General features: G+C 45.4%; 1 protein-coding gene across 2 annotated transcripts in view; it reads right to left on the bottom strand.

Annotated features, from left to right (window-relative positions):
* Nucleotides 1-22,643, bottom strand: part of SREBF2 (sterol regulatory element binding transcription factor 2) — a 35,278-nt gene extending 12,635 nt beyond the window's left edge. The window contains exons 1-13 of one of the 2 annotated variants that reach the window (XM_067559597.1): nt 22,399-22,643; nt 16,711-17,094; nt 15,378-15,559; nt 11,463-11,609; nt 9,978-10,199; nt 8,489-8,603; nt 8,099-8,280; nt 6,994-7,186; nt 5,894-6,075; nt 4,660-4,933; nt 2,916-3,085; nt 1,307-1,475; nt 521-647 (exon numbers count right to left, since the gene is read on the bottom strand). In XM_067559597.1, the coding sequence (XP_067415698.1) occupies nt 521-647; nt 1,307-1,475; nt 2,916-3,085; nt 4,660-4,933; nt 5,894-6,075; nt 6,994-7,186; nt 8,099-8,280; nt 8,489-8,603; nt 9,978-10,199; nt 11,463-11,609; nt 15,378-15,559; nt 16,711-17,094; nt 22,399-22,480 (2,429 nt within the window). In that variant the 5' untranslated portion in view covers nt 22,481-22,643. The remainder of the gene's footprint in view (nt 1-520; nt 648-1,306; nt 1,476-2,915; nt 3,086-4,659; nt 4,934-5,893; nt 6,076-6,993; nt 7,187-8,098; nt 8,281-8,488; nt 8,604-9,977; nt 10,200-11,462; nt 11,610-15,377; nt 15,560-16,710; nt 17,095-22,398) is intronic. The other variant, XM_067559598.1, reaches the window with a different exon arrangement.

Raw genomic sequence — 22,643 nt, 5'->3', positions numbered from 1 at the left:
CACTCAGGACTAGTCTAGGAGAAGGCACAGGCAGAGTTCAGTCCCAAACTAGATGTGGCTCAGAGTACAAAAAGCAGCTCTTTGCTTTCCCTCCATTTCACTCAGATACGGTGATGGAGTCTACAGAGACCAATGACTTAAAGACTGCAGCCAAAGGCTGCTCTGCCACTCAGAGGTCTATATATTTTGGTTTGGTTTACACTTCTGATAAACTCAACCTAGCACTTTTTATTTAGCTATCAAGATGCAGACAAGCAAATGTTATAAATGAAGCCGATGTATGTCACCAGGTCTCTAAGCTAAGATTTCTCCTTCAGATTCAATTTTGGCCTGAATTCAATCCCTGCTGATGATCACAGTGGCCACGGTCAATTACATCTTTTGAAATCAGATTTACAGCCATAGTGTAAGTGAGGTGTGTCCTCAGGGCTCCTGGTAAATGATTAAGGCAGCCCTTGATGTCTCAGAGTATTGGGTCCCCCTCCTCTATGACAGTAATAACCCAAGCACTGAAACTTACCAGGGCTGCTCCTCATCCTCCTCCTGTCCTGCGGCCCCTTTCCTGACCTGAGGCTTTACGAGGGAATCCACTGCTCTCTCCAGCAGATTCTCACAGAACGCCTGGTGCACCTGTGCAATGGGATCAGCTGGAAAGAAGAGAACAAGAATCATGCTCTTCTCTTGTTCACAAGCCCAACCATCTCCAGAGACAATAAGACCAGCTGGAGGAGGGACGCAGACTCAAAGGCAGACACAGCAGGAGAGATGATCTTGAGGGACTGATGTAGGGACCTAAAAGATCCCATAAATTCAAACTTTTGACTTCTTCAAAGTGACCCTGCTTACCTCTGTTGGTTTGTTCATGATTAGTGACCTAGCTTTGCAGAGCCAGCCCACAGATCCCAATTATAAAGGCCACTTTACCCATGCAAAAGAATGGGTCTGACACTGTTCCAAAGAGAAAGGTCTTTACCCCCCCTCTCCCCCCCAGTCATTCACCCCCAACACTTTGAGGGAACATTGCTCTATTATGTGATTGGAGGACAGAGGAAGGACTATGGGCACAAACACAGCATGAAGGGACCAAACTTGTCCGCTCAGCTATTAGCAATGGAAGAAGTTTCCTAAAGTGTAATCTGGACTGGTGGGGTGTGGGGGAGGCGAGGAGACAGTGTCCAGGAATTGGAGAATCTTCTGGGATCAGGTACTGTAAGCTGCCCCGGATATTAGAGGGGAGAAAAGATTCCCTGTGCAAGGTGCTGGAAGATCATACATTCGAAAGTGTCAGACACGCAGCGGCTCTTACCTGGGTTCCTCGGGGCACAATAGAGACTCTCCTTCGTAGCAGACTTCACCGTCCAGCTGCGTTCCACAAAAAACCTCTGTCCCAGCGGGTGACACAGCCAGCGCAGGGAGTCGGGAATGGCATTCCGCTCCGAGCTACACAGGCTCTGGGCCTTGCTTAAGAAATAACCCTGCGGAGAAAGGAGAGGCCGGGGTGAGAATGGTGCCAAGAGGAGGGAGACAGACATGCAACCATCATGCATATGGCTCAGCGACAGCAAGCGCAGGGGCAAGGTTCATTACAGGCCAGCTCAAAGTATTTCCAGCTCAATGGAATTGGTGGGTATCACTGTCAGAATTGAGGGAAAAGAGGGGGATCTAAACCTCAACGAACAAGCTGATTGTATACAGCATGACTATATTTTAAAAGCATTGTATACAGTATTATAAAAGCATAGAGTAACATCTTTATGCAAAGTTCCAAAGGGGTAGCCGTGTTAGTCTGTACACAGCATAAACAACGAGAGTCCTGTAGCACCTTAAAGACTAACAAATTTCTGCGGGCATAAGCTTTCGTGGGCTGCAACCCACTTCGTCTGGGAAGTGCATAGGGAGGGAAGAACAGCAGGAAGCCTTCCCAGCTTTTGAAAACAGAAACAAGGAACTTTGGGGTGACATAAGGTGGGATGCTAAGTCATCTGAGTTAGCCAACACTTGGGGATCAAAGGGTTCAGAGCTCTTGAACTCACAGAACACTGGATCCTTCAAGCAAGGGGTCTGAAGTCTCTGGGAATGGAGTTTAGGTGAGAAACCTGCTTAGGCAAGGCCTGTAACTTGCTGATGTTAAATTCTAGTCTTAGAAGCTTACTTTTGCTTGTTTGTTTGTTTGTAATCATTTCTATCTTTATGCTGTATACCCAGTAACACTTAAACCTATGTCCTTTTGGTAAACAAACTTTTAATTTTACTACAAACCAATTCAGTGCATGGATTGAAAGAAGAGTGTTTGTCAAACCCAAGTTAAATTAATGACCTGTAATGTATCATCTCTCTAAAGGAGCAACATACTTAACTTCCAAGAGTGTTCAGTAAAGGGGGAGATGTCTCTGGGGAAACTCAGGAGTTGGGGTTCACTGTTGTTGCCTGCAAGGCAAGGTTTGGATTGGCAGAGTCCCAAAAAGTTTGCTGGCAAGACAGACAAGCTGGTGCGTCAGAGTTGTCACACAGCTTATCAATAGCAAAGCTCATTTGCTGAGGCTGAGAGGGTTAACTCAGTAACTCATAGGTCTGGGAACCCCAGCAGACTGTCACAAGGAGATGGTTTGGGGGAAATTTGGGACTGGGAGGGTATTGGAGTCACTCTGCAAAAAGTAACTGGGCGGTGGAAGTCAGGATGTGACCTGCATGCTTGTAAGCTGGCTGTTTGTGTCAGGGCTGTTAGCCACGGCAGCCTAGCATTGAAGGCACACAGAGTTGCAGGGCAGGGTCTGGGTTGAATCCCAAAGCATCACAACCACCAAGACCTAACTATGTACCCTTTAGCTAAATAGTGACTGACTGGAAATATGCAGCCTTCCCTGCTCAAAGCTCTACTGGGAGACACTGTGGGGAGAAGAATGGCAATCACTCACCGCCAGGAAGCCCAGCTTGCCTCCACAGCGTGTTTTCAGGCCAACAGCAGCAGTCAGGTGGATCTCTGCCATCATGCTGGGTGGGATCTTCTCCTCTGCGCACTCAGCCAGATTCACAGCACACAGGGCCATGTGCAAACCTGAGTAGGCTGAGCTGGATGGAAGTTTACCTATACCAGGGTGAGAGGAGAAGAATTCATCTCTCCTATAGGGTCACCACGCAAAACAGATCCCAGTGTGACTAATATCATTACGATGCTTCTCACAGCCTGCACCCTACATAGACTGGATCATGTTGACAGAAAAAGCTTACAACGCCGTAGGCATCGTGACCCAGTGTACTGTGTACAGAGCAGCTGTACCTGAACTCCCCTCCCTGGATACTGTGAGCAGCAGCCACAGCTCTGTACTTCCTCATCCCAGTTCTCCAAGAGCCAAACAGCCATGAAAGGAATGAGATGGAGTTTTATTCTGCTGCACGCATCATCACTGGAATAACCAGCTTCCTTAGGAGTCCAGAACTGTACAGGTATTTGAATAGCATGATCAAGAAGGGTGGAGATTTGCTAAGGTGTTAATGAGATAAAAGTGGCAAAGGGAAGCTTAGGCTGCATATCAGGATGTATCAGTGGTTTGTTAGACTGCAAAGGAAGTGGTGGAAACTCCACTCTTTGCATCATGATGATCCTCAGAGCTTGTCTCACACACAGGGCTTCAGAAATGTACATCTACTGGCTGGTGCAAGCACAAGGTTGATGGCGGTGATCTCTGCTAATCGCTCCTCCCCCAGTCTCTGATTTTAGGTCCTTTCAGTGATTAGCTCGGCACCTGCTTCCACTTCACCTGCTTAAGTGACATGAGTGAATTTGACCATGCGGGTCCTCGCTAGCAGCAGTGAAAAATGAGAAGACTCGGGTCTGTTTTCAGTCTGCACCTGCATAGGGAAGCTCCAAGCAGCAACAAAGACGCCAAGCTGCCTTTCCGCAGCCAGCAGGGCATCGGCCTATGCTGTTCATGTCTAGAAGATTCTCTCCACAGCCAGAAGGGCTAGAAACAATTTTCGTAATTTCAATGAAAGCTTAGATCACATAGCAGTTAATGGCAGCCGCCTGGGAAAGCCTTCTGCTCCCCAGGAACGAGCTGGTTTTTCAAGCCCAATGTACATGGATCGCTCACCACTGCCGGGTGGAATGCAGCAGCTGTTTAACAGCATACAGCACCAGCCCCCAACAGCTTGGGGGAGGAGATTCAGAGAAACCCCATGTTTTACTGACAAAACATGAATTTTACACTGGCATAACCAGTTTGGATTTGCCCAGGACACCTGGAACAACTAACTCTTACCAAGTGTGCCATGGGGAATTTTGGAGCCCAGCCACGGTACAATTACAACGGAGTAGGGCTATCCGGTTACTATATGGTTAACCCCTGGCCCAGTTCAACACACTTCTGTTCTGTGGTGTAGATGGGATCTTACAACCATGTCAACTAAAGCCCTGAGAGTGCCTTAGAGATCGCAGCACCCCAGAGGTGACACTACTGCTGCAGGAGAGGAGAGGTCATGCTTACTGAGCCATTCTACTGACTCACGTTGGTCCTTTGGGACATTTTAAGTAAATCTGTGTGTAATTTGCCCCTTGAGCTAGTAGCAGATTTGGGGAGAGCAAGCCAAAGAGCCCTTCCCTGCACCCAACGAGTAGAGCACCTGAGCCCTATCAGGAGAAGACAGTCCCTCTGCCCCTACCTGTGATGTGGAGTTGATGGAGCTTGTGATATGCCAGAGCTGCATCCCGGGCACTGGTCTTGGCCTCATCTTCGAAGCCTGCAGTGGCCTCTCTTGCTCGCTGGCGCCGAGACGTCCTCTTCAGTAACCAGCGTACCAGCCCCAGCTTCTGCAGACTGTAGCGGATCACGTTCCAGGACAAGCTGCAGGCCAGGTCCAAACGGGAAGTAGGCAGTGCTCGGCCCAGAACCGACAGGCAGATCTGCAGATTTGATGCGGCAGCCGCAAAATCCCCCTGCAAACACAGTGGTGAAAGGTTAGACAAAGATCATTTAGGCTAGTGAACGGGGCTGCACTGACAACCCTGGAGACCCCAGGACACGTGCAATCTGAGCAGAGACAGTGCAAGCTTCTTCTAGGCACCATCACACCCATTGGGCCCCTCCAGCCCCAGAGGCCCACCTCCAGGAACCAGTTGAGTGTACATGGCCCATGCAACCTGACACCACTCGCTGAGTGCCAAGGGAGGCTTTTTGAGAACCCTTGTCCATTAGGAACTGCACAGACTAATGACTGAAGGTGGTGCCAATCGGCATATTTCCACGGACTTCAACGCTGACTGACACGCCCAAGTGCAGTGGCTATGTGAGACAGAAGAGCTTGGGGGAGGGACAGGAAGAAATTGTGGCAAATCAGGCAGGAGCACTGGGCCCCCACTGTCAAAAACAACTCATTGCTTCAGTGCCGGAGAGTACAGAAAGCTCTGCTTGGGGGTTGGAGGGCAGAGGGATCGGGATGCTCATAAACTAGGGAGCCTCTCACACTGAGGGTGCTACCGTGGAAAGCTGTTCAGTGGCCAATGGGCGGCAAGTTGGTGGTTTCAGTGTGGTTCTTAATGAGACAAGCGCCTCTGTTAAAAACTCCACGCAGCACAGCTGACCCTTTGCTGCCAGGTACTGAGCAGGAATGAAGACTGAACTCTCCTCTTTCCCTCAGAGTGGGGCACAGATGTAGGGGCCGTACAAGGGAGGCTTACAGCACTGCTGCCTGTGCCACACGTTTAGCTGTTTGATGTCTGGTGCAGACTGGTGTCCTTTATCTGGCACCAATTCTCCACACGTTTTCCACTTCAAATTGCACAGGAAGGTTCACCCTAGAAATGCTGGCATTCTCCCAGCCGCCTGCCATGGGCACCTCCAAAGGACTCACTGGGGAAAGAGCAGGATTTGCTCTACACAGTGAGGGGTTGCTTTACCCTAGCCAAATCCAGGTCAGCCTGCTTGCGATGCCGCCAGAACGTTACGGATGAGCGGGAGTGCAGCCGGGTCACCGGCTCCCCATGCACAAGGAGCTTTATAAACACACTCAGGACAATGACGCCGTTCACCAGCCACAGAAGCAAAGTGGGCATCATCCAGCCAAACCAGCCGCCAGCACCTGGCAGAAAGAGAGAAATATAGAGAAGTCAGCCTGGATACCACAAGCGTGACAGGCAACGGGAGACAATCTGTCCAGCCCTATGTCACCATGTCACTGTGGTCCCTCTTCAACATGGAAAGATTTGATTTTCTTCAAGGAGTGAGTGTCATTATTGATTTCTCTCTTCATCTAAACACTGACTTAGACATTTGAAACGTTAAAAAAAAAATCTCATTTCACAAAGTTAATTTAAAAAAACTTCCACTGGAGGGTCTGATAGCGCAAGTGGCTCTAGGGAAAAATTGGGTATCCCAGGATGTTGTGACACGGTAAGAAATTAATTAAATGGACAAAGATAAGCTAGTGCGACAGGAAGGTTGCATAAATACAAGTCAGGGAAATGCAGAGGTGCCTACAGGGTTTCCCTCCCCTTGTTAAATGCATGGTTTAACACGTTTCTGTGTAGGATAGGCTGTTAAACACCCCCCCGAGCCAAACGTGCTGGGGAGCATGGCCAAGTTAACATTGCTGCAGGAGCCTTGATTTCTGCCCTGATTTTCACAAATTACTTCATTTGTAAATTATGTAAAATGACAATTTTTTTTTTTTAAAAGAGAAATATCTTTGAACTTCATTGGAAAGTTCACAATTTCGGGAATAGAAAAAAGTGACCTTGTTCAGAACACCACAGCATCTATCCAACCCTGGCAGCTTGTGGTGGATGGGCTACGTATAGGTGCCTTTTGGTAGCCCACTGGACTATTTGATTTTACCACTTCTAGTTTTCCTCTTGTAAGTACCAATCAAGCCAAAGCACTCACTATTTTATTCAGGTTCCTTGACCTCCTCCTTCACCCTGGTTCTGGCTCACTACTACAATACTTTGTAAATAAAAAGAGGCTTGATGCACTCTGAAAGTCTGTTTTAAGAGGTTACCTGACTCGATGGACAACACATTCCTTCCAGAGCCATGGTGTATAGGGCTGTCTGATTCGGGCATCTCTCGGCCCTCCAGGAGGGACGTCAGAGGGTTGAAGGAGAGGCAGAGGAATGTGAGAGCACAGAGAAGTATTCGAGAGCGATCCACCATGCCAAGGGCAACAGGGGGAGAATCAGGTTCATCTTTAACCTTCACAAAGGGTAGGGGTGGAGAGGAAGAGCGAGAAGAGAAATAACTTTAAACATACTGTAAAACAACAAGAAGTGTGTGTGAGAGAGACAGAGTGCGAGCATACGTGTGCAAGGGGAGTTTCATGAGTTGACTAAAACCACCAAGAACTCTGGGGGCAGCCTTTCCTGGTTCAGTATGAGGGCCTGGAGTAGCAAAGCAACTAAGTTTTACTCTGGCCCCCATCATTTCAGTGTCTTTGATTTCTTATGTTAGGCCAGCACTAAGCGTCCATCAAAGCCACATGCAGCCACCTTACCCTCCTGCAGATCCAGCATAAACTCACCTCTGTCGTGATGTCTACAAAATCCTTTTATCTGATAATAGCTAGGCAGGTGGTGAGTTAATATTGCAACTACGCATGGACCTATTTGCCTGTATAAATTAGGCACACACCTCGCTTGTGTAAATACATGCTACAACTATTAACCCATCCTCCCTTCCCTCACTTATTTCATCCATACCATGTGTCTTCTCTTCAAGACTACAAGCTCTTTGAGGCAGGGTCTACATATATCTATACAGAGCCTAGTATGATGGATCCTAGCTTGGCTGCTGCCTGCATGTGCCATTGTAATACAAATGAACAAGAACGAACATTGGCTCTACCCCTGCAGGGAGGGTTATATCCCTTCCACAGAGGTAGTATTTTGCATCCTTTGAGACAATCAGCTTTTCCTCCCACACCATCCCTTGCCCTACACAACCTCTCAGTTCCTTAAAGTCCTACCCTTCAGAGCTCTGTCAGTGCTGCTCCTGAATGACCAGCAGGTGGCATTGTTAAGAATCTCAAAGATCTAAAGTCCTGGCCATGATGTACCCCTGGAGCAGCCAACTTGCTCTTCTGTTAATAGTACTACAAACAGTGAACACCTTTGCATCATCCAGCAGCGGGCTTCCCGGCTCCGAATCAATGGAATAGGGGGAGAAGCCCTCCTGGGACCCTGAGTCAGAGGATGGGGGAGACATCAAGAGAACGTTTTGGTTGAAGTCATCTATCTTCAGGTCCACGTCATTGTCCACCAGACTGCTCAGGTCAATGCCCTTCAGCAGCTCTGCAAAGATCAGAGATTCCATTTACTACACACCGCTGGACCACACCCTGTGCCATGCCCACTCTGCTCAGCCCCCTCAGTTATCAATAGAGATATGGGCCAACACTTTTAGATTTTAGACGCAATCTTTCACTATTGGTACAAATGGGCAGAAGGCAGCACATGCTCCTGCCTTCTGTCCCACGCCTGCCTGGCTCTGACAACTTACTGTTTTTCTGGTTAGCCAGCTTCAGAACCATGTTTTCCTGTCTCAGCTTATGGTTGACCTGCTGTAGGTATTTAATGTAATCAATGGCCTTCCTCAGTACTCCAGATTTGTGCATCTGCAAGGAATCAACACATATGGAAAGCAGTTTATAAAAGCAACCCCATAACCAGAGGCCCATCTGCCCTAAGCAGCACCACCTTCTTCACCATGTGATATATGGAAAGGGTGGAAAAATGACCATGCAGTAGCTCCAACACAGCCACTGAAAGTGTCAGCGCTGAGAGCAGGACAGATTACACTTTGAAAGGTGCATAGTGGCTTGATAACAAGAGGTGGAGTCACTGTGTTTGGGGACCATTTGTTGTAAACATACAAATTAAAAACAGTTTAAGAATACAAACCAGAGTAACAGAATTCAGGTTTACATTTAATTACAAGGTACAATAGTTAGAAAGTAAAGGGACTCTTTTCAGGGGAAGCATGCTTTTATGGGTTAACACTAGGACCATTTCTCACTCTGCCATTGGCTCACTGTGAGATCCTGAGCAAATCCCCTAACTTCTTTCTTCCTCAGACCTCCTAGCCCACCTTCATCTGTAGAGTGAAAGTATTTGCTTCCTAGGGGACGTTTCTAGGTTTAGTCTGTAAAGCACATAGAGCCATTAAGACACAAAGAGGTATGAAAGCACCATGTAGCACCTGGTTTTTCAAGACCCAAGTTTCCCATTTCCCCAGGCAGCAGCTGATGACCTCACTAACACCAGAAGCAATGTTAAGAACGCAGTTCCCTGGTCTTCAAAAGTGATGTCAGCAAATGGCACGAATGAAAGGGCACAACTCTGAACTAAGGTCGTGGATGATGGCCAAGCCTTTCACAGTTCATCTTTAGCTTTTGAATCAACAATAGTTCTCACAAATCAAAGCAACAAGGAATCAAATTGCCCAGTTCTATGGAGAAAAAAAAGTTTTATTTCTACAACTTTCATTCCAAAGCTCTTTTGAGACAGTTGATAGGATTCATCTACCCATCATGGAAATGCAGCCACTTCCAGGCAGCTGCATAACAGCACAATACAGTTAATAAAAGAAGCAAAGAACATTATCCCCTACTGAAACTACTGGGGAACTGTGTAACAGAGGCACAGTGTAGTTAGCCAGATCAGGATTGGGCCAGAGACTTATTTAACACAGCTAACTCTTACAAAGGATCATTAACAACCAAGACCGATGTGTTTTGTTACTTCAATTTCCAGAAACAGCGCCCCTGGCATCATAATGGAACAATGAGCCAATGATGTTCTTATTCGTGGGTGTTCTTTGGCTGTCTACTATCCCAATAAAATAAAAATTAACAATAACTACTAAGACTTACATCAGCTGATGTCTCACCAGCTAAGCAGTCAGGCAGGATTCTTCTTATCTAACACACCTGGAGGTGAGAGGGCTGTAGGCCACACAAGCTTAGTGATAGCATCTTTCATTGCTTTACCTTGGCATCTGTTCCCATAACCAGGTCCTTCAGCTCAATGATCTTGTCGTTTATAGATGACCGGTACCGCTTCTCGATGATGTTATGGGTCGTCCTCCTCTCTCCTTCTTTGGGCGGTTCTGGTTGCTTAACCCCACCAGGCACCTGTTTGATAGGCATCTTTTCCTGTCCCATCATCATGGGCATTGTGGTCAAAATGGTCCCATTGCTGCCAACTAAGGTCTAAAAAGGCAGCGAACAAATATTATTACTGGTAACAGCCAAGTTGCACATGATATAACAGGAGTCTGAAAAGACGAAGCGTAGAATCAGGAAATAAAAGGTTTACAGAGACCAAGGAAATGCACCCCCCTCTCTTTAGATGCCGCACCCCATCCCCAGATTTAGGGTAAGACACATTATTAGAGCAATGCCATCGCCCATACCAATATCTGTAGGGAGAAAGCACTTTGTTCTCCAAGATTGCCGACCTGAGGCTTTTAACCAGTGTTGAGTCACTTTCAATTGAAAAAGTGAAGAACAAACCCAGGATCCTGCTGGCTCCCGGAATCCTTTGTACTAACCAATGGATCTCCAAAGCCACCTTTATACAATGAGAAATAAAGCTCCTTGAGAGTCCCTTTGTGGGAGAAATGGAAAAATGCATAATTCCACCAGCTAACAAGTATGGCCCACCTTTCTATTTTATAACCGCTTTAAATCATCGTGCTGCTCTGCCGGATGGCCTTCTGCAAGCAAGGATGGCGACTCCTCTTTTTTAAAGGAGCCAATGTTTTGACAATGCAATTTACAGTTTGCTCACAACTACCCAATAAACCCAGCTACCATGCCAGAACAAGCCAGTGATTAACCTATGCTGTAAATTTGTCTCCAACAGTAGATGCTTTGGGAGAAAAAGAAACCTTCTCATCATGAACCAGTCTTGTGCAATACTAGATCCTTTCCAGGAGAAAGAGGGAGATTTTCTCTTTGAGTCAGTGATCTGTTTATGCCATGAAGCATGCCTGACAGCTCCTGTAATAGCTATTACAGTTAAGAGTCACTGAAGATGCTGTTCACATAGATGTCTTGGTTTTTAAATTTACCATGCCACTTGCCTCAATAATATCCAGTAGTAACAAGTTCCACAGATTATGCATTAAGGTTTCTTTGAGCTATTTTAAGTTTGCTGCCTTTTAATTCTGAGTGCTCTCTTCCTTTGAGGTTTAAAATGGCAGTGGATTATTAGGTCATGTTCCTCTCCTGTTAATGCAGGAAAAAGGAAAACAGGAGTCTACTTTTGGTCTTTGCTCTCTGGTCAGCAGAGACTGCCAAAAATGCACAAGCAGCATGTTCAGCCTTGATGAGATCATGATGAGAGACATCCCTCTTCTCAGGCATGCTCAGGGCAGCACTCAATCTCCTCCCCCCGACTGTCACCCACGGGGAGCACTAACGAATACTTAACAAAAGAGAGAAGCAACAACTCAGAGGAGAGGTTCATACCGGTACCTGCAGTGCTGTTGTCTGAATAGGGGTGGTCAGTGTAGTGAGGGCAGGATTATGAACTGCAGCCATAACAGGATTACCATCTGCCTTCAAAGTTGTCAAGACAAGAGAATCTGTCTTTATGATCTGAGGCTGGACCAGGACCTAGAGGTTATAAAATATCAGAACACAGCAGATGAGCAACAGGAAATACATCTGTCTCCAGTAACCATAAACTCTGTCACATAAGAGACCTATATCCACACAACTGCGTGAAGAGTTGGTAGGTGGCAAAAGAATGGGGTCTGTAAACCCTATTTCCCTCACCCTGCACCACCAAGACTTTCTCCAAACATATCAGAAGTCAACTCCACAATGAAACAACCCGTACACACAAATGGAAGAAGGGGAAGAGGAACAGAAGAACAAAAGTGCCCTTGATTTTCACGTCATGTCAATTTGTATGGGGAAATTCACATGCAAAAATAAACAAGTGAGAGTAAGTTTCCCTCTCTCCAGCAGTTGCACCTATAATTGGCTCCCCTGAGAACGCACCCCATCTACTGGGGTAAGCACTCAGTATCTAACAGGGATAGACAGCCTCTGGCAGCCACCTGGTTTGAACACAACAGTTCTGATGGCATTAGACACCACCAAGTCAGGAGGAGGTGGCAGTGAACACTACCCAAAACACAAACCCTGACAGTAATGGAGGACTTTATCTATTGAGACATCTGTTAGATAAGTAATACAGCAACACACAAAATCTTCAGTAAATTCCTGAAATGTACAGGGGACAACTTTTTATTTTAAAAAGTGGAGGACATAACAGGGCAGCCATTTTACATTGGATTCTGGTCAACCGGGAAGGTTTGATTGTGAATCTGAAGGTGGAAGGCAATTTGGGTGAAAGTGATTATGAAATGAGAGGAATCAATCAAAGGGATAAAGGAGCTCAGGAGAGCGGGCAGTTTCTCAAGGAGACAAATATAAAGGCACAACTGCAAACTATCCTGATGCAAAGGAAAGATAGGAAGAACAGTGAGAAGCCAATATGGCTCCATCAAAAGTTCTTTAACGATCTGAAAATCAAAAGGGAATCCTAAAAAAAATGGAAACATGGACAAACTACTAAGGAGGAGTACAAAGAAAGCACAGGCATGTAGGGACAAAATCAGAAAGGCTAGGGCACAAAATGAGTTATAGCAAGGGACATGAAAGGTAGTCAGAAGAGGTTCTTCAAAAACAGTAGGAGCGTAGGATAGACAAAGGAAAACGTAGGTCGTCTATTTAGCAGGGAAGGAAAGCTAATAAGTGATGACCCCAAGAAAGCTGAGGTGTTTAATGTCTATTTGGCATCAGTCTTTACTAAAAAGTAAATGGTGACCAGATATTCAACATAATATTGACAATAAGCCAAAATAGAGAAAGAACAGATTCAAGAATATTTAGATAAATTAGATGCATTCAAGTCAGCAGGGCCTGATGAAATTCATCCTAGGGTATGTAAGGAACTAGTTGAAGCAATTTCAGAACAGTTACTATCATCTTCAAGAATTCATGGAGCATGGTGAAATCCCAGAGGACTGCAGAAGGGCAAACATAGTACCTATCTTTAAAAAGAGGAACAAAGAGGTCTTGGGAAATTATAAACCATTCACCCTAACTGATACCTGGCAAGATACTAGAACAAATTATTAAACAATCGATTTGTAAGCATCTAAAGGATAACAGAGTTACAAGGTATACCCAACATGGATTTGTCAAGAACAAGTCATGCCAAACAAAACCAATTTTTTTCTTTGATAGAGTTACTGGCCTAGCAGATAGGGGAAGCTTTAGACATGGTATAGCTTGATTTTTAGTAAGGCATTTGACACAGTCACACAGGACATTCTCATGAGCAAACTAGGGAAAATTACTCTAAGGTGGAAGCACAAGTGGTTGCAAGACTGTACTCAAAGAGTAGTTATCAAACATTTGCTGTCAGAACAGAGAGGCATACATAGTGGGGTCCCACAGGGGCCAGTCCTGGGTCCAGTACAATTCAATATTTTCATTAATGACTTGGATAATGATATAGAAAGTATGCTTATAAAATTTGCAGATGACACCAAGCTGGGAATGGCTGCAAGTGCTTTGGGAGAATAGAATTAAAATTCAAAACAACCTTGAAAAATTAGAGAATTGTTCTGACGCCAACAAGATGAAATTCAATAAAGACAAGCACGAAGCACTACACTTAGGAAAGAAAAAATCAAATGCACAACTAGAAAATAGGGAACAACTAGCTGGGTGGTAGTACTTCTGAAGAAGATCACAAATTGAATACGACTTAACAATATGATGCTGTTGTGAAAAAGTCTATTATCATTCCGGTGGGTATTAACAGGAGTGCCATAGGTAAGACACTGGAGGTAACTGTTCTGCTCCACTTGGCCAGGCCTCAGCTGGAGTACTGTGTCCAGTTCTGGGTGCCACGCTTTGGGAAAGATATGGACAAACCAGAGAGAGTCCAGAGAAGAGCAGCAAAAATGATAAAAGATTTAGAAAACCTGATCTATGAGGAAAGATTAAAAAACTGGGCATGTTTAGTCTTGAGAAAAGAAGACTGAGGGGGTCCTGATAACAGTCTTCAAATATGTTATGGGCAGTTATAAAAAAAGAATGGTTATCAGCTGTTCTCCACATCTACTGAAGGTAGGACAAGAAGCAATGGGCTTAATCTGCAGGAAGGAAGATTTAGGTTAGATTCTAGAAAAAACTTTCTAACCATAAGGATGGTTAAGCTCTGCAACAGGCTTAAGGGAGGTTGTGGAGGTTTTTAAAAACAGGTTGGACAAACACCTGTCAGGGACTGTCTAGATGTACTTGGTCCTGCCTCAGTGCAAAAGGCTGGTCTCAATGGCCTCTCTAAATTCCTTCCAGCCCTACATTTCTAGGATTCCATGATTCTGATCTATGGCCTGAGAATAAAGGTCAGGTTTTATCTAGTTTGGCTGAAATAACCAGGTAAGCCAAACTTCACTCAAATTGAAGCCAACTGTAAAGACTGGTTACCCTTTACCCTAATAGGCCTTATTGCTTTTCCATTTTTGCAGCTGCTTCCACCATTCCTGATTCTGGCTGGGACAAGAAGTGGCATGATACAATTTAGCTTAACCTCAGTAAACTCTTTCATACAGAGTACATCCCCTACCAGGAAGCACTTCACATAATAGCAAAGGGAGAAAACAGATCCCTTTACTCGTGAGTATATTTTCAAAAAAGATTTGATAGTTGAAGAAGCAGAGAAATACAAGATGTTCCATATGGCAGAAGTTCACAGTGGAAAGTGCTCTAACATCTGCACCAGTGAAATTCTAACAGGAATAGAAGAAGCAGACAGGTTATTGGCAGCCTAACCAAAAGTCGGAAGAATTAGAAATCTTACATAAAAGACTTCTAGCATGCAATTTCCAATCTGGTTTGGCTGACCAAAGCAGCTTGGACATTTAGGATAATGTAACTGCAGCTAGACTTCTAGGTGCTTAGTCAAACAGAACCTTGTGACGTTTGCCCAGCGCTACTTCCAATTGTGTTATGTGACATGAAATATGCCAAGTGGTACGTTCACAGTAAGGAGCTCTTTTGCCTGATTTAAATAAAGCAAAATGGTTTTGGAAGGTAGAAAGACTGGTTAGAATCACTTTCCACCCCCAACAACCCAGTATCCCAGAGTAACCCCAGTCTAGCACCAATCACACAATTAAGCCTCAGCCAGCCCCAGACACCACACCCCATCCTTGGATCAGTCAAGTAATGAAGCCTGCTGCTGCAATATCCTCCTCTGATGGATCCGGGTTCTGAAGTTCTGCAAATTATGCCTTCCCCACTATATTTGCAGAGGACACTAGGTACTCCCTTCTCTGCATATTCCATATTTTTACTTACTGGAACTTGCTGGACTTGAGGAGCAGCTACTGTCTGCATTGTGGCGGGGGTTAGCGTTTGGATGGTGCCATTGGCAGCTTGTGTGAACACCCTCTGAGCCTGCACAGTCTGCACCTGCTGCTGGATGGTGACTGGCTGAACTTGGGAGGACGTCACCAGGCTCTGAACTTGAGGCTGAAGCACTGAAAAAGAGAAAAAGATGTAAGGGACAGCCCAGCAGAGAGGTTCTCAGTCTGGGGTTTGAGACACCTAGGGAGAGCATAAACTGCTGAGTAGGTAACTCATGACCAGCGTTCATTCAGACACCACCACTACCCCGTGAACTATCGTGCCAATTCTCTTGATGGCACTGGATCTAGCACAAAAGATTCTGGGGTGCACTGAGGACCAGTTGGGAGCAGCTGAATGGCGAGGTCGTGGGAGGTAGAGGCTGAGCACCCTTTTGCCTACTGAATACTTACTGAATACAGTGTCTCTGGACAGGCCTTCCCTACAATGCTGCCATGAGCACTCCCTGTGACTTACCCCTCACAGTGAGCCCTTAGCCCCTGAAGTGAGAACAGAATCCAGTGCCTATGCAATGGACAACTATGATGGCTGACCTTAATGAGAGCTCACTGTTATTATTTTAGCCCCTTGGGGCAGGAACTGTTTTTTTGTTCTGTGTTTGTACAGCACCTCGCTCAATGGGGTCCTGGTCCATGGACTAGGGCTCCTCGCCGCTAAGGTAAGATTTCTTCCAATTCAACCTCCTGGGAAGTGCCTCTACTCACTAGAAGCATTGAGTACGTCAACTCTCAGACCACACACCTTAGTCCTTTATTTTACTGCCTTGGGCACACTGTCACAGCAGAAAGACACCTCAACCATCGAATGGCAAAACATACTGCCACCAGGGAGGGGATGAGAGTTCAGGTCATGGGTTTATCCTTTGCTCCCACAGCTGGGAGCGCTAGAAAAGTAAACTATCACCGTCATTCCTAAAGCACCACCTACAAAGCCATCCAAGAAGCCAGTGCTAAGGATTGTGGGGCTACATTTGAGGCGAGCAAGTGGAAAACAGTCACAAATAGATCATATGAAAGGAGTTAAGAAAGTTAAGAACCCACACACTAATTTTTCTGTCTTGCCCACTGAATCTGAGTAAAAGTACCCTTCATTCAGAAACTCTTCATGCGGTACAAGTGATTTCCCAAAGACCAGGTCATAAATTAGAATTACTGAACAAATGGCATCCTCTAGATCCATCATGCCTAAGTTTTCTTTGAAAGGTAGCATGCTCTTTTTAGCAATTACAATACAAACACCAGCATTTTGAGCCCCCCAGTGCTACCTTGAAAACTTGTGGCTGCATTCTGGTATATTAGCGGCTGCTGAATGATCCTGGTCTGGGGAGCAGAGCTGAAAGTTGGAGTAATCATTACAGTCTGCTGTTGGAGCTGGGGCTGGAGCTGGGGCCGTGGCTGAAGGAGAGGTGCAGACCGTTGAGGGGCAGGTGCTGTTGCCTGGGGCACTTTGACTTGCACAGCCTGGAGCTGGGGAGAGGCAGCGGTGGATGGGAAGGACTGCAGCTGCGCCTGGCTGTATGAGCTCTGCAGTGGATGGTCCAAGGTTCCACCATTGCTACCTCCACCATTGCTCTGGAAGGTGCCACACAACTGCTCTGAAAACAGATCCGGAAACTCCCCGACCTGGTTGCTGACGAACTGCAGCATCTCTGAAAAGAATAAGAAAACATTTTAAATGCTAATCTCATGCTGCTCCATTTCTCCACCATCATTAGGTAAGGATTCAAAGGCTTATGCGAGTGTGGGAAGGAGGGGGCAGAGGTGCAGGATGATCCAGGACTAGCATAGGAGGAGAGGCTACATGACACTAACTTAGCAATATTTGCAGAGAGCAAAAGATCATATCTGGAACAGTGGTGGGGAGGAGGTTGTTACAGTCAGGAGTGAGATGCAGAAGAGCTGTGTAAGAAGAGTCTGCAGCAGCACCTAACCATGCTGAGTCTGATTGCAGCCTGTTCCACAACTCCCACACAAACAAGAATTAACTAAAGCAATCTCCAAAATGAGCAAACATTAAAAAACCCCAAATTTTAACACAGCTGCCTTCCAAGACAATCAGATGTCATATAGGAACTAAACAAACGCAGAGTGCCTCCCAACAGTTACTCCCCCACCAAGCGTTTAGGGAAGCGGTAGTCAGTTGTCTCAATACGTGTCTCAGAAGTGAGGAAATTTGGATAAGAATTCTGTTTAAATTAAAGTTTAAACCTAGTGGAAAGAAAAAATGACAAAGACCTGGTGGAACCATCATACTACAAGGCTTTGGTGAGAGGGAGCAATGTCCACACTTAGTTCTTAGGTTGATTTTTTAAAAGGTTTTTATTTAAAAAATAAACATGCCCCATGATCTCCTGCAATACATGCCCCTTCTAACAGACTAGAGTTCTACAGCAATGATTATTCTATTACAAACACTGACCCACTAGCAATGAAAACAAAGAATAAGACATCAGAAATGGAAGTATCACTTCTCCCTAAAAGAATCTAATACAGAGCCCCTTCCACTAGAATCCATTTTATCCCACAGAGTGCAACAAGTCCATAAGACTGTCTTGGTGGTTGGGGTTGTGGGTCGGGAAATAAAGAGCTCTTCATAAGATCTTGGATCAGTTTCTATAGAGACAGCAGAAGAGCTCTTAATACTCAGCATTTATATAGCACTTCACTACTCCAAAATGGCATGCACACATTAACTAATTACTTTGCACAGCCTCCATGGGAAAAAAGCAAGTAATCATCATCCAGGGTTCTTGCATCCTCAAAAAATGTCTTACCATATTAATCTTTCACAATTCTACCTGATGGGCTTATAAGTAAATTAATGGGATAAATCACGAAGAGTGAGGATAATCTATTTTAAAGAAAAAAAACTGTCAAGTCTGGAAGGCCCAAACTTTGATTCTTTTTCTCCTCTCAGCCTAGTTATACACTGAGAATAAATTGACGTTAGTTTGGCTGCAAGAGGACCAATCATTTACTTTCCTCTGCACATCAGCTATCCGAGAGAAACAGCTACCACATGGGGCAAAAGACTAATCAAACTAACTGTGGTTTTAGCCAGGTTAATGAAGGGCATATATTTTTATGCAGCATTGAATCTGTCACAAAATACTATGGAAGCAAACAGGAAAACATCAAGAGGATTAGATATTTTGAATAAGGATAACATCTACAACGGTGCTAACGTAGATAAAATTACAAAAGATATTTATCTTCGTAAGCTGTCATAAATTGATCACCAGCTGGGGTCACGAATAAAATACCCTGTATGCTTATCGCTGTAGTCTTACACAACAAGGAGGAACATGGGGGCTTTTCAGTTTCCTCCGAAGAATCCATCAGGGGCCATTACTGGAGGCAGGACAAGGTTTTGTTCTGGAATGGGAGTTCCTATATAGGAGCTGATTTTCAACTATCTTGTATTAAGGAGCATTAATTCACAGTTCTGAAGTTACTGATTTGGAATCATCCTAGGAGATTTTTTGTTTGGTTTTTAATATAATTGCTTCATCAAGTCAAATCCCATTTTTATCACTAACCAAGTGGTGTCTAATCTGAATTTTTTTTTCTTCCCTCTTTTTTTATCAAAACCCCAAAGGATGAATTTCAGGAAATTAGGCTGTTTATGAAACAAAAACATCTTCCAAAAACTATTTAGCTTTGCTAGCTGAAGTACAATAAGGAAAATAAAATACTACAAAGAACAGTAAGAAATACAAAGCCAGACAACTCTCCCTCCTAAAACCCATTTGCCAAAGCAAAGAAGGAGAGGGCAAACCTTCAAAATAACCAGAAAATAAGATATCAGGAATATGGAAGGCTGCCAACAGGTAGCAACTGAATGATGAACCTATTTTGCACAGATTATATATATCCTTGTGTGTTTGAAATGAGTGAACCACTAAAGAGGAACCAGACAAGTTATTACAGAACACGGTTCTAAGAAACAAGTACCAGTACAATGTCAACAAGATGCTGTGAAATTGAGTCCACCTACGATTTAATACTGTACTCACATCAGTGAAGAAGCTGAGCTCTTTACAAATTAAACAAATACAAAGAACTAGTCCAACACTTGAATTTACAATTCTCTCCCCTCTCCGGATGGTGACTGGAAATTTGTGCGCACCCACATTGCTTCCACCTATACTCTTTTCCTCCAAAGTGGAGGCAAATTGATTTTTTACATTTTTTTTATTTAAATAAATACATGTTTATTTTAAAACAAATCTATTTAAAATTAAATTTGAAACTGACAATCTATTAAAATCGTTTCAATTAAATACAAAAAATAACATTAAACAGTACATTTGCTGCCAAGTTTTAAAGAAAGCCAAACCACTGAGCTCGTGGAAATCATTTGCTAAGCACCTGGAACCACAATCTGTTGAAGAAAAAAAGGCTCCTGGGCTTCCCCTTCTCTCCCTCTATGATAAGCTTCTCATTTGCTTTTAACTGCACTTTATCGTGGGTGCAACCATCTGACTCAAGACTGATTAGAATTTACCTCGTCTCAATTTCCAAATTGTAGTTGTGTCTCATGCAGCTCCACAGGGAGAGCATATATTATTTATGCTGACATGGAGTAACACTTTATATCTTCGGTGTACATCACAAACATTAATTATTGTCATTAAACCTTATCACAACTTATCACAAGATAAGAATATGATCCCCATTTTATAGATTGGGAAGTAGAAAGAAACCATAACAGATTTGTCCAAGGCTATAATTTGCAATTACTACTCAAGGATACCTGACCGTATTGCATCCATTAGACACCAACTGCCTCAGCCACATGCACCCAAGGGCACAACTGGGGAGCAAAGCAAGAAAAGGCATTTATCCCAATGGCAGCCCAGATTGGTGAATCTCCACTTTCTTCTGCAGGTCAGTTTTCATTTTCAGTCCCTAGTCAGCGGTGAGTCAACAAAAGCTGTTTGTCAAGCAGTAAGTAATTAGCTCTCATTTGTTCAGGCTACGTTTTTGGGTGTCCCAGGTTGCTGGAAAGTAGATTCCCCTCCTCTCCCACACTGCCCCAGCATCTGCGTTCTCTACAAACATGAAAAGTATAAACAGTAAGGAAGAGGTGGAAAAGTTTAGTGTGATCCAAAGAGACCTAACAAGGAACAACAGTATGAAACTGAACAAAGTAAAATACATGATCTGTAGAATAACCTCTCATTGCAATTAGTGAAAGGCAAATCACCTGAGTCATTTGAAACAGACTTTGAAAAAGCCCTGGGGAATATACTGTTGGAAACAGCCAAGCCTCGATTTCAGTGACTTAATTGAGCTCTTCCATCTCTAATTTCTTTGATTCTAAGAAAGCTATTTTTAGTCCCTAGTACTGCTGGGTAATACTGGCTGGAAGGTAAAAGCAAGAACTAGAAAAAAAGGTATGGGACCTACTAGACCAGGGACAGAGCACCTGTCCCAGAATGAAAGGTCACTATTCTAATATGTTCCATATAGGTTCCTATACCACGCTCACCACCAGGGTATCCAAGTGCCATGCACAGTGAGTCACTCCCTCTAAAAAAACACCTAAAAAAAGCAATGGATTCAAGTTCAACAGAACTGTTCATCAAATGACATGACTGCTCCCACACAAAGAATTAGTGTTTTTAGACAGAGAGAGCCACATGGCAAGTTCTTATATAAGCATCTTAAACTGACAGAGTGGTACATAGATGCTGCTCTGAGGGACACATTCTACCCATCCATAATACAACAATGTAGTCAGTAGGGATACAGGAAAAAAGCAAGCTCGCACACCTTTAATCCCTAGAGGAAGTCCCCTGACCCAGACAAATCCATGATGCTAACAGAAAGGAGGTTTCTAGAGGGCAACTACCATGCTAGCCATACTATGTTAGTGCTGCTTCACAGGGAGGCATGTAGGAATACTGCAGGCACATCATAGAAAGACCCGTGAATAGTTCAAATGTTGCACACCTACCCAGGATGTGAACAGTTTCACCAAACGTGACTCATATCTATGGAGCAACCAGACATTCCCAGGTGGGCACATAAATGTTCTCCCCAGAGGCACATGTATCCAGGACTGGGGGTTGGCCTCAACACACATATCACAGGAGGAAGTAACATATCAAAAGGAGCCAGTTTTACCTCACTCACTAAACTCAGAAGGTTGCGGGTAGTGTTACTGTCTGATATTGCCCCACTATATCCTGGGCAGGTGATCACAGGCTTACCACATGTACATCAAGTCTATGCTACACAGCCCACCCAGGGTGGATGGACACAGAATGGCCACATATGCGTTAGTGAACCCCACACATTTCATTCCCCTGCCAGGTACTCCGTGGGGAGGGCCACAAGCTGGCCACACATCCCCCACATACCTTAGAGGAGAGTGGGCACAGCTTGAAAACACACATGCTGACGCCAGCCCCAGACGCAAGCACAGCCCAGCCACCCGTCCTCGGCATACACGGTAGCGCCCCCCGTGCGTTCCAAGGGGTGGGCACCACCTGGGCACACATCAGTACCCTCCTCCATGCCCCTACCACATAAGAGAGGCTCTCCTGGGTCAGACCAATGATCCATCCAGCCCACCGTCCCGTCTGCTGACAGTGGCCTATGCCAGAGTAACAAGGGAAGCGTACAGAACAGGGCAACGAGCGATCCACCCGTCTTCCAGCACCAGCTTCTGGCACGAAGAAGTTTAGGCTCACCCGGAGCTCGGGTTTCCATCCCTGCCCATCCCGGCTAATGGCCACTGACAGACCCGTCTCCCAGGAACTTATCTAGTTCCCTTTTTAACACCCTTGCACTTTTGGCCTTGGCAACATCCCCCAGCCAGGAGTTCCACAAGTGAGATGGGCACAGCCCGGGCACAGCTCCCCAGCACAGCACAGCCCAGCCCAGCCACGCACAGCGGTGCCCCACTGAGGAGCCCCCTGCTCCGCGGGCTTCCCCGGGCTCACCGTCGATGTCCCCCAGGGTGAGCTCGTCCCCCAGCTCGGTCAGGGTCTCCATGGCCTCCATGCCCAGCTCGCGGCTCCCCATCCCGCTCCCCGACTCCGCACACGGTCCCGCCCCAGCCGGGCGCCCAGCGCATTAACCCTCCGCCAGCCGGGCACCGCCTCAGCGAAGGCTCCCAGCACCCGCCGCCATCTCGGCTCGGGCCGGCCCCGCCCCCACCTGCGTGCCAGGGGAGCCAGGCCCGCGC

The sequence above is a fragment of the Emydura macquarii genome, unplaced genomic scaffold (genome assembly GCF_026122565.2).
Source record: "Emydura macquarii macquarii isolate MOO-44397 ecotype Brisbane River unplaced genomic scaffold, CSIRO-AGI_Emac_v2 contig_2205, whole genome shotgun sequence".
NCBI classification, from domain to species: domain Eukaryota; kingdom Metazoa; phylum Chordata; order Testudines; family Chelidae; genus Emydura; species Emydura macquarii.
This window is presented reverse-complemented; position numbering and strand designations above follow the sequence as displayed.